Source organism: Siphateles boraxobius, unplaced genomic scaffold, assembly GCF_051911475.1.
Source record: "Siphateles boraxobius isolate OS27281-9 unplaced genomic scaffold, OSU_SipBor_1 8, whole genome shotgun sequence".
Classification (NCBI taxonomy): Eukaryota; Metazoa; Chordata; class Actinopteri; order Cypriniformes; family Leuciscidae; genus Siphateles; species Siphateles boraxobius.
This window is the reverse complement of record NW_027509208.1, coordinates 8,709,813-8,721,856: the sequence shown is the minus strand read 5'-3', so window position 1 is coordinate 8,721,856 and position 12,044 is coordinate 8,709,813. Positions and strand designations below refer to the sequence as shown.

The 12,044-nt window shown below is 37.4% G+C and overlaps 1 protein-coding gene across 1 annotated transcript; it reads left to right on the top strand.

Moving 5' to 3' along the window:
- The first annotated feature begins 485 nt into the window (after positions 1 to 485).
- On the top strand, positions 486 to 8,100 carry ubr7 (ubiquitin protein ligase E3 component n-recognin 7). Its single transcript, XM_077221040.1, has 11 exons — positions 486 to 992; positions 1,325 to 1,458; positions 2,144 to 2,204; positions 2,292 to 2,387; positions 2,857 to 2,910; positions 3,035 to 3,140; positions 4,995 to 5,110; positions 5,589 to 5,780; positions 6,337 to 6,517; positions 6,647 to 6,708; positions 7,292 to 8,100. The coding sequence occupies exons 1-11, from the start codon at positions 861 to 863 to the stop codon at positions 7,382 to 7,384; spliced, it is 1,227 nt and encodes a 408-aa protein (XP_077077155.1). The 5' UTR covers positions 486 to 860; the 3' UTR covers positions 7,385 to 8,100.
- The last annotated feature ends 3,944 nt before the right edge of the window (positions 8,101 to 12,044 follow it).

Below are 12,044 nucleotides of genomic sequence, written 5' to 3'. Positions count from 1 at the left end.
AAGTTGCTTTCAGCTAAAACAGCTCAAATATGCATTTTAGTCTGTCAAACCGGAGTTCATTTCATTAATCAACACAGAAAGTATAAAAATGGAATGGGATAGAATCTAATAGAATAGATGATATAAAACAGAAGCTTGGCTAAAATGCAACTTTTTGCAAAAAATAATAATATTAGCAATTACACCCTTTTAAAAAACTTAAATATTTCACATATACACTTGGCCATTTAAATAAAAGAAGCAAATCTCTTTCTTGAGTGTACACATTCAAGGAAACCATTTTAAAAACTTTCAGCTGGATGGGGTTAAGAAATGCCCTTTCAGGTTTTAAGACTACAAACTGAAGCACAAGTAAACCCTAAAACTTATCTGTATTTTAGACAGGCCCAAGCCTCCACAAATCACACACCCATTTTACACTATTAATAATAAGATGTATAATAAGTGGACATGGCAACACTGATTTACCCTTTGAACCCTGACCCATCGAATTGCCTTCGCGAAAATTCCAAATGTACCTGTTTATCCAGAACCAGTGAGATTACGTGGTATAATGTTTTAATACACGTTAGTGAGAAAAAATATCTCTAAATACTGTTTATAATCCCTGCAACTCTCCCGCCAAAACATGATGTATTTGCATAAACCGGAAGCAGCATTGGTTTTGTTATTGTCACAGTTAATCCTTATACATTCTTATCAAACCGCATGACACATTCACACAACTTTTCTTTTTTAATATTACAGTGGACTCTGTCGCAAATAAAACGTGATCTCGTTGACAGGTCAGTTAGTTTCCTGTCTCGTTTCGTGCCCTGGAACAGGAACTGGAAAGATTTTTTGCGCTCGTCTCTTCAAGGATGGCGGCAAATGATGCAGCGGAGGAGGCTACTGTATCTCTGGTGGACGTGCTAGAGGAGGATGAAGAACTGGAGAACGAAGCTTCCGCGGTGCTGGGAGGGAGTGATTCAGAGAAATGCTCGTATCCAGAGGTTTAACGTGTTTTGTTTTTAGCATGCTGATTATAACTTGACAAAGCCTTTTTCATCTTACCGATTGATGTTATTCTTATAAAGTGTTTGTTGGATTGCTTTGGTTTGGGGTTAGAATAATGCCTTATGCTTAATTCGTCAATGCGGCGTCTATTTGTTTGGAAATTAAAATTATTGCATGAACACATTATAGCAGGAACAAGAATCCTTTTAGTACAGTTAAACATCTAACAGTAGTTTTCAGCAGATGCTCTGCATTTACATTCATTTTCTTAGGATGAAAATAAGCTATATGTCCTAAAAACAATGTGATTTTCTTTTTGTCCTCACAGGGACATGTGAAGCGTCAGGCTCTGTATGCCTGCAACACCTGTACACCAAAGGGAGGAGAGCCAGCTGGCATCTGTCTGGCATGTTCCTACAAGTGCCATGAAGGCCATGACCTTTTTGAGCTGTATACTAAGAGGTGAATATTGCTAATATAACCAGCTGTAACTTTGGCTGGTGCTCTAAACAATTTAAGCAAAGCTGAAATGCTTAGTTTGACATTTTTATTTATAATATTTTTGTCATTATGGCAGTGAGATTATTTAGCAGTTTACATATTCACATATTTGTCACTGGCAGCATCATAGGCAATGTGAGTGAAACTGACCTGTCACAAGAAAAATAGGTTTGATAGGTTAAGTCAGCAAGAAATCAAAATGGACAATTCTTGTTTTTTAATGTTATATTGCAGTATTTATTATAAATGAATTATCAATGCACATCATTATTTATTTTTTTAAATTAATGTGCCCTCATAATCTTTAATCAAATAAACTTTGATTAAAGACAGGACAACCTGTCACTCACAAAATCAGCAAAGGACAAAATCAAGTCCTGCCCTACATTTTTTTTCTTGTTTGAGAAGCCGTTTCACTCGGATATACGTCACAATAAAGAAGTAAAGACTATCACAACTTGCGTTTCATGCTGACTTTAATGCAAGGAAAATTCCACATGGAGATCTGGAGAGAAAGAAATGAAGCATCAAGTTTTCTTAGTAGACAGTTTGGATTTAATTGCGCTCAGACCTTACTTTAAATCACTTGCAGAGGTTATGTTATGCGGAAGCTGCATTCATTATATAAACGTTATTAATATTACAGGAATTTTCGATGTGATTGTGGAAACGACAAGTTTGGAGAAATGGAGTGCAAGCTATTTGCGGTAAGTTATGTTTTACCATTAGTCTGAGTTTGTGTCTTTCAGTTTCAACTGTAGTGATGGTGATTATTAAGATTTTCTGTTATGCAGGATAAAGAGAAAGTGAATTCAGGGAACAAATACAGCCACAATTTTTTTGGCTTGTATTGCACATGTGACAGACCCTACCCAGATCCAGAAGACGAGGTAATGTGCATTTTAGTTTAAGTTGCTTTCTATAATGTTTTCTGTCACCTATAGTTCTGTTTTCTGATCTGATCATATACTGTATTGCATACTTTTTAAAATGATGAATCCGTATTCCAATTTGAGTGCGCATTCAAAAGCCATAACGCTATAGATTGCAGCTCCCTGATGCCAAGAAGCTAACTTTATTAAAGATATGCTTAAGTTTTATGTAAGCTTAATTCATATATTTTCAGCGAGAAACTGTTTAATTTACAAACTTTTATTTTGAAATGTTAGTCAACTACATTAGTTAAAAGTCCCTTTTTGGAGGTACCGCCCACTTTGGCAGTTTACACCCCATTTTAGATTTCTCTGGCCTGCAGCTATATCTACTTGCTGAGGCCCTCAAATTATAGGCCAATACACAAGAGTATATTTTATACAGATTATATACATGTACAAATTTAGAGTGAATTTCTCTCTCCAGGTTGCAGATGAGATGCTCCAGTGTATTGTGTGTGAGGACTGGCTCCATGGTCGGGTTAGTTTCAAATCAGATTGGACTCCGGCAGGACCTGAACATGGTTTAGTGTGTGTGTGTGTAGATAAGGAACATAACTTATTCTGGTGAAATGTCTGAAAACATCTATGTGTGTCTCTATCAGCATTTAGGCTGTGTAGTGCCAGACTGTGTGGAACTACAAGAGATGATCTGCGAGTCATGCATGAATAAAACACCTTTCCTTTGGAACTATGCTGCACATATTGCAGGTAATGTTATACTTTTATCTGCTTACATTTTGCATTTACAGATATTTATTATGACTGCAAAGTTTTTTTTTAAAAAAAAGGGAGAGAATCTAAATGTACACTACCGTTCAACATTTGGATTAAGATTTCTTTTTTAATTAATGCTTTTATTCAGCAAAGACGCAATAAATTGGTCAAAAGTGGCAGTAGAAATCTATCACAGATTCGACCAAAATATTACAAGCACAACTGTATTCAACGGGAATAATAATAATCTGCATATTAGAATGATTTCTGAAGGATCATGTGACACTGAAGACTGGATTTTTCTGAAGACTGAAGACTTTATTTTTCTTTGCCATTACAGAAATAAATTACATTTGAAAATATCCAAAAATAGGAAACCGTAATTTTCACAGTATGCTTTATTTTTTAATCAAATAAATTCAGCGTAGATGGACATAATAGACTTTAAAAAAGATGTAAAAAAAAATCTTATCGACCCCAAACTTTTGACCGGTAATGTACATTAAAGGAGCCGTATGTAAGAATGTGGCCAAAACTGGTACTGCAATCACTTTCAAATTACTGTAGAGCGGTGTATCCCCTTCCCCTCCTCACTGACTCGAGGTTGCCAGATAGGCTGCAGGATACAGCAGGAACGTAGGCTGCTACAAGAAGCTTTTTCTGTTAATTATGTTTATGCTTCAAATGAGAGATGTTTTGCAAAGTAATTATACATCTCAAAAATGTACTAATGGCGATTAGCCAAATATAATCGTAAAGATGTACGCTCGTATGTGACAGTACATTGTTAGAACAGTAGCTGTTAGTCTAACTTGTAACGGTAGGTGTCTGTCATTAACGTAAGTACAAGCACAAACCTCTGTCACTGTGTGTAACCGATAACAAAGATACAGCTATTCATTTAGCTGACGCTATAAGTGAAAGCGACCAGCTGTATTTTTTAACTTACCCTGCAGTACACGTCCATAACGCTAAGATATGTGATGTGAAAGATTACGTGTCATTCTATTATTTTTGGCTGTAGAACTTACATGAACTTGCATAAACAATAATGGGCGTGCTAATGTTGTTTTCCTCAGCGTCTCATCATAATGACAGAGAAACGGGCTCTGATAATGCATTGCTAATGTTAGCAATGACAACTCGCCGTTTTTGACCCGCCTCCTCCATATGTTCAAACGTAACGTTACTTTGCATGAACATGCATAACTTTGTTCGACTGTCAGGAATATTTGAAATGTTTACATCAAGTAAAAGTTAGCCAAACATAGATGAATCTTACGTGTCCAGGAGAAAATTAGCAACGTTGGCGTCTGTCTTCAAATTCTTCTCCGTTTTCAGCCGTCTCCATCTTTCACAGGCATCTCCTATACAGATCCTTGTTTTATTTCGGACTTTGTCACAAAGTATTTCGGATTCATAACGAGTTTTTTTTGGTTTCGTAACGTTAGACATTTTTTTTATCCGACTCCGACACGTTTGTAGCTGCAGCTGTGGTAACTAGAGCAGAGCTGGCAACCCGGATGCCGCAACACTACTGACTTCGTGATTGGTAGATAGGTGGAGGGTGGCGCATCAGACCAAAACACAACATGACAACATCAACATCAGTTGAGGGCTGCAACTTCACTTTTTAAATGACAATATCCTGGCCGGACTACTGTTGTCAGTGATATACGTATTTGAAATGAACATGACTTCTATGTCTAGTGACATATCAGGGCCATTTTATGATTAATTGAAATAAATTTCTTACATACAGCTCCATTAACATATCATTTGTCAGTTAGCATCTTTCACTAAACATTTATACATTTGTGAAGGCTTATTTTGTCTTTTTTGCATCAGTTACACCCATAACAAAAGTAAGCCCATGCAAAGGAGATGGGGGCGTGAAGGTTGAGATAGAAAATGATGAAGAGAAGATAAAAGACGAGAACCTGAAGAACCCTGTAGATGAGAAGGTACTTGCTGTGTCTGCTGTGTAATGTCTGTCGTCCTGTCTCAGAGTAGGAGGCTGATTCATGAAATGGCAACTTTTCCATTCATTCCTGTTCAGTTTGTTTTATTGCTGACAGCCTAACTTAAATCTCCTTTAAACAACAGATATGCAGTGAACAATTGTATCAAGATACTAGATGCACTAAAGATTTAAAGCCTTTTTAGACAGTTTTGTCTTTGTCTCACCAGTCTCACCACAAGATGGCAGTAGTTATCAGAAAGAGTTTTCATTGGGGAATTAACGCATCTAATGCTTCATCTGTCTCAAGCCATAATTTGAAGGAATCAAGCCAATTTGAATTTACACCACATTGTTTGGTTGCTGTTAGAAATGATGCCAACCCAGCTGTATGACTGGGGAATATTAGATTATTTGAACAATCTACACAGCAAGGGAGGAATGAGTGATTAAGATTTGACGATCCTTCTCTCTGCTGACAGGTGCAGGTCAACGGGACATCCGCCTGTAAGCGTAAACACCAGGAGGAAGCTGAAGGTTCCTCAGAGGAGGGTTCGTGCTCCGGGTGCAGGCTGAGGGAGATGAAGGCTTCGGGGAGGAGCCGGGCTCCTCAGGGTGCCGTGTTCTGGCCGTCTGCCTGGCGCACCAAACTCTGCACCTGCACCGACTGCAAGGTACAGCTCAAACACAGACCACATTAACTTACTATCTCTGCTTCCACCCTTCGTTAACAGGTGCAATTCTGTAACATTTAAATTAGAATTGGATTATGAATTGTAATGATAATTATTATAATGACAACTTAATCTCTCTCTCTCTCTCTCTTTTATTTATTTCAAATAAATGCTGTTCTTTTGAACTTCATTCATTAAAGGTTTCTGGGAAAAAATGATCATGGTGTCCACAAAAGTATTAAGCAGCACAATTGTTTTCAACATTGATAATAATAAGCAATGTTTCTTGAGCACCATATCCGCATATTAGAATGATTTCTGAAGGATCATGTGACACTGAAGACTGGAGTAATGATGCTGAAAATTCAGCTTTGCCATCACAGAAACAAATGACAACATTTTATATATATATATATATCAGTGTATATATATGTTTTTACGATGTATTTAACCATATAGATAAATATGTATATATTGATTGACAGATTTTTCTTTTTTTGGAATGAGGATATCTTATTTGTTCCTGGTCGCATGTTAATTGGGTTTGTTTGCTTAGATCCTCTATGCAGACACAGGAGTGTCTTTCCTCACGGATGAGATGGACACCGTCCTGGCGTATGAGAACAAGGGCAAGTCCACAGAACAGGCTGAACAAGCGGGTGGAGCCGAGGGTCGTGACCCCTTGATGTCGGCCTTAAACAACCTGAATCGGGTTCAGCAACTGGAGATCATCCATGGTCAGTAGGGTTTACCGCCAACATTATCTGTGTGAAAGCAAAACTACTTCATGGTGTGAGATTTAAAATTGAACTACTCCCAATATACTATCAATTCAACTGTGATGTTCCCTTTACATTTTTCCTCAGAATATAATGACATGAAGACAGAACTGAAGGACTATCTGCAGAGATTTGCAGCTGAAGGAAAGGTAGGCTTTTAATATTTATATTTTTAAAGGGGCATTCGGCAACTCCAGCTATTTCTTTGCTGATTTTCACTTTTGTTGTCGCATGTTTTCTCAACGAGCTCCCCTACAGCTGTGAGGCGTATATTTCACAAAAATGTCGTAAAAAAACTTACTTGCGGCGCCCTCCTCCTCCTTTCTACCGCTGCCCATGTGCATTTGTTATTATCGGAGCCGGCCAACTTTATCGTGTGGAGCTATGTCTACCGAGGTGGGTAATACATCATACACATTGAGGGCAGCGTGTGTGTTTGTCGAATTGCCGTAAAGCACTTTGTGTTTCTCGCTCGTTCTTGCTTCTCACAAGACTTCCCATTTCCAACTTACCGTGATGTCAGTCCCCATGTTGCAAGGTTTGTCTTCCGCCTGGGAACGCTGGGGGGAGCGGGGAAAGTCACCATTCTCACCAGAACAGATTATTAAACCATCCAAATGATTTCTAAACGGTTTTATTAAGCTGAAATAGTTGCCGAATGCCCCTTTAATGTGTTGAACTGATAAGTTTGTACAATCTAGTGTTAAATTTCTCCTCTCTTCCCTTGTTTAGGTGGTGACACCTGAGGACATCCGCCAGTTTTTTGAACAGCAGCAAAGCCGCAAGAGACGAAGAGCCAACGCAGGCCAGTACTATTGCAGTTAAACCGTCTTTCACCGACACTTCAAGCATACCAGCTACATCCAACCTTTCATGTTTCTTTTCCTCCAGCTTTTTTCCAAGGCCGTTCCTGGTTTTATAAAATAAACATGCAGTTTAAAATCAGGCCCTCATAAGCTTGTATGATTTTGACCCTGTATATTAGTTCATGTATGACAGGTTCTGTGTTCCCAAAGATATAGCTGTAATACTTCTCTTGTAATCCTGCCATTCCAAAAATAGGGTTGAATTTGCAATAACGTTCAGCTCAACATGTCACGATTGGCTTTCAGTGTCCAGAAAGATGCATTATGGAATGATTTAAAACAATGGATGTATGGAAAGCCACTTCTATAATGTCATAAAACAACAATTGCAGTCATTCCTCAGGAGCTCTCTCTTTTAAGCAATTTAAAATGGTGTCGTTGCATCCTGAAGAAGGCTATTAGGAAAGTCTCAATCACATGACTGCATTCAGTATTAGTTGTTCTGAAGAGATGGCTAATATTCACATTCATGTATGTCAGGGTAAATAGTGCTACAGCCTATTGGAAAAATCTGTTTAGGAAACACAAACCTATGTAAGTGCTTTTACAGGTTATCCAGTCATTGTTGTGATCTAGTAACCCTTTTTATTTGATCTTGTTTTAACCCGTTTCATGTGTAGATTCTGTTACTTTTTATGTCCTACCTTTGAGAAATAAACATGGTAATACATTTGGGCCCTGTGATGTATGTCAGTTTATCCCAGAAACTCTCCATTAGGGTGAAATAACCGATGAGATTTAGTTGAATAAGTCGGTAAAGCCTCTAGGATTTCTAAATCGAATTTAAAGTTTTGTTAATAACCGATCAAGCTTTTCACACCATTTCAAAAGGGTAAAACTAATCAAGGCCACTAGATTAAAAAAAATGCTTGCATATGTTTATTCTGTAGGGTTAAAACCATTTGTGGACTGTTAAAAGTTAATTTAAAACAAATGCATATTTAATCGAGTTTGAGAGATTTCATGTGTAACAAAATGTTATATTGTGATTAAGATGTAATTTAACAAATGTAATTAAATTGTTAAAAAAATTGAGTTATATTTAAAGAAAATATTGTACATAAACTTCACGGCTGTGGCGTTACAGTAATGGATGTTACCCATTTAAGACAAAGGGGACTTGTGTTTAGACTGTTTTCTTTGTGTAAAGGTCATTGCAGGTGACTGCAGATCTGAAGGGTTGATTCACATTAATTTGACTAAATTTCTATCAATTTCATGTGTCACACTTTATTAAGAGTCTATGGTGTTATACTGATTACACTGATTTTTTTTTATGTTTACATTTTCATTCAAATTCAAATTCACTTATTAATATTTCTAAAATGGCAGCCTCCATTTTAGAAAAGTCTAGATTTGTGCTAATTTGTCTGTGATGTTACAGTCTTTCACAGTAACACAACAGATGAAACCAATTCTCCCTTGGTGGAAATAGGGGCAAAGATGAAAAATTAGACACTTTTTCTTAAGAACTAATTTTCTTTAAAGTTGCATATTTCTAGAAATTTACTTCAAATACTGGTACCACAGGCATAAGTGATTGTCACAAGTATTTAATTATGATTTATAAAAAAAACAAATCAAGCTTTAATTGACTGGATAGCATATTTTAAATGCATAGCAATATTTTTTTTTTAAATTTTGCATCTCATTTGTAACTGCAATTGAAAACCCTGTTACTGTATGAGTCCCTGCAGCTATAGTCATTTACATAAATGCGCCCAAACAATGTTCTTAAAAGGGCTTTTCGCACAACCTCACTTTTCTAGCTTTACTTTCATGCTCGCGCAGAGCTTCAACTAAAGCCAAACGTTTAGTTTCTCAAAACTAGTTAAAACACAATCAGGCCTAGACTACACGTGAACGGACCTCATGTACTCTGAAATAATTCAAATTTCTAAATTAACTTTATATATAGCTGGATAAATTACCTTCAGCAGTATGTGATTTTGCGTAAGTGTGGCTTCAGTTGGTTCTAAGTTTAAACGTTAATTTCAGTATGAGCTGAATAATGACTTCATGACTTCAAACGTTTGTATGCACAGTGATAGTGAATGGAGACCCAGTGTTTTACCCTCCCATTTCCCACTAATGGCAAGGTGTTACTCACTGTTTATCTGGCAGTTCGAATGAATGAAAACAACAACAAAAAACACCACACACGAGCATTATAACTCAAAACTATTTATTTCCAAGACATTAGTCACCTAATTGCAGAGTAAAGTTCATAACTACACTGGCCAAAGAAAAGAATAGAAAAATAGACACTTTCCACAACTCCACAAAAGAATGCTTTTTTTGTATGTGTGTGTGTGTATATATATGTGTGTGTATATATATATATATATATATATATATATGTATATATATATATATATATATATATATATATATATATATATATATACGAATATGTACACACACACAAAGTCTCAAAAAGATATCGCATGTTTTATATATATTTATAAAAACTTTACACTTTACATACAACAAAACACCATATTTCTGAGGCCTGTGATCAAAGGTACCAAAAATCTTGAAAAATATTTTTTTGAAGAAAAAAAAAGAAGATAAACATTATGCACACTAAGCGTTGGCTACAGTATTACAAAGAGACGGTTTAACAGAGGTTTGTAGAAAGGGCTTGCATAAGACAAAAGGGGTGTGGAGGAAGCCCAGCCTCAGGCAGGGAAGGCACTAAATCGTCTCCATAAGAGAGATAGCACAAGAGAGAACCTGGAGATCTTGACTTGTAAGTCTTCAAACACAACTTCCCTTGCCCCTCACACATCCAAAACACAAACCTTCGGTTCAGTTCAGCCTTGCGGCACTTTGGAGATAAATAATGCAACGCCATGCAAATATACTAAAAGGATTAGGAATGAATGTTTAAGAAAAATGACTCGGCTGTGAATCTAGAGCTGAATAAACAGACACTTCAGTCAATAATAAATCAATAGAGCCAACAGAGGGCACTATTCCACAACAAGTGTTACACATACCACCATCAAAAATTTAGTGCAATGGGTACCTTCATCTGTTTTAGCTTTTATTCCTTGGTTTAAGATGGTCAACGAACCCAACAGTTTTAGACAATGACAATTTGACGTCGAACAATGGCTAGTTTGAGTTCTACAACACAGACTAAACAATGATTCAAGCTTCTTATCTGGGAGCTCAAATGCATTTCCAATTCATTCTCTTAACAGTCTCTCAGGCAAGCAGCCCACAAACCAGACTAAATCCAAATGACAATAAATAGCATTTGTGATAGAAATGTATTAATTATGAGGTCAGTGTGCATCTCAAACGTGAAATACCTTCAACTGTGTGCATTGACTTTTGCAGCAATCAGAACCCACCCTCAAAATGATCTGATTGGTGTTTTATAACATGAAATAAATGACTTCTCAGCATCTTCAAAATGGCCTGAGTATAGCATAGGCGAAGGTGATCCAAGTTTTCCTAACCTCCCCCTTAAGATTAAGGCATGGCTGGGTCTATACGGGACTAGAACGCTGGGAACGGCATTGACGTCAAGAAATAATGTTCTCCGCTGGCAGGAAAACCTCTGAGTAGCAGCAGTAGGCCTAAATATCCATCTGTCGATTTCGGGTCATGGTTATGCAGCGAGTGTGATTCACTAGAATGACATGACAAACCTCAGATCTCCTCTAGGTTGCTCCAAGGCAAGTGCTGATGCCAATTACTCAATGCTTGGAGTTACAGGTAACAGTCACCTAAAAAATAGCAAACTAAAAAGGCAACTGTTACTTTTTTTTTTAAAAAAGAGAGAGAGAGAGAGAAATGCCATACCGAGAAGTCTTTGCTCATCAGACCTCAGATGACCCAATTCAAAATGGCATTGGTACAGAAAGATGGACCCACAGTTCAAAAATACTGAGTTACAAACCAGAAACACTGAGAATTTAAATGACTGCACTTTTGACGAGCAGCTTACGGCACATCAAAAGCAGAACATGCAAGCTGCTGGTAAAACAATTCGCATGCCAGGTAGATCGAATCGTTATTGTCATGATGACATGAAGCCTAGAGGATCTGCAAGGTAAAATGAAGACACCTGCTCTGTGAAACAAATCTAGGGTAAAACATTTATTTATTCTGAATAAAAGTGGTTAATAAATTGGTTCAACTCCTCCTCTTTTTGCTGCAGAATGAGGTCAGGGAAGGTAGGATTAAGTAGGCTACGACGCATTGCATTTTGAGAGGACCATCAATTACTTACTGAAAGCTGAAACTAGTGTATTATCAAGTTTGCTCATATTCCAGAGGAAAGGTTTAACCATGTGCATCAGTGACTGAAGATTTTCACGTATCCGATTAGCCTGGCGTAAAGAGAACTGTAGAACTACGTCCTTGACATTAAGAGAAGACGAGCAGCCTCCAACCAATTTCAGTCGACTTCAACTCTCTAAGGAGATCACTTGTACCCCACCAGCCAGGGTCTATGCTGGATCTATTTTTGGATCTGACCCTCTGAGGCTTTGCGGGATGGCAAACTGGAGCGCTCCCACTCAGGGTTCATGACTCTTTCAGGCTTGACTCAGAGGAGCACTGCAGTAGGAGTCCAGAAGGACCCATTTGTTGCACTGCAACTG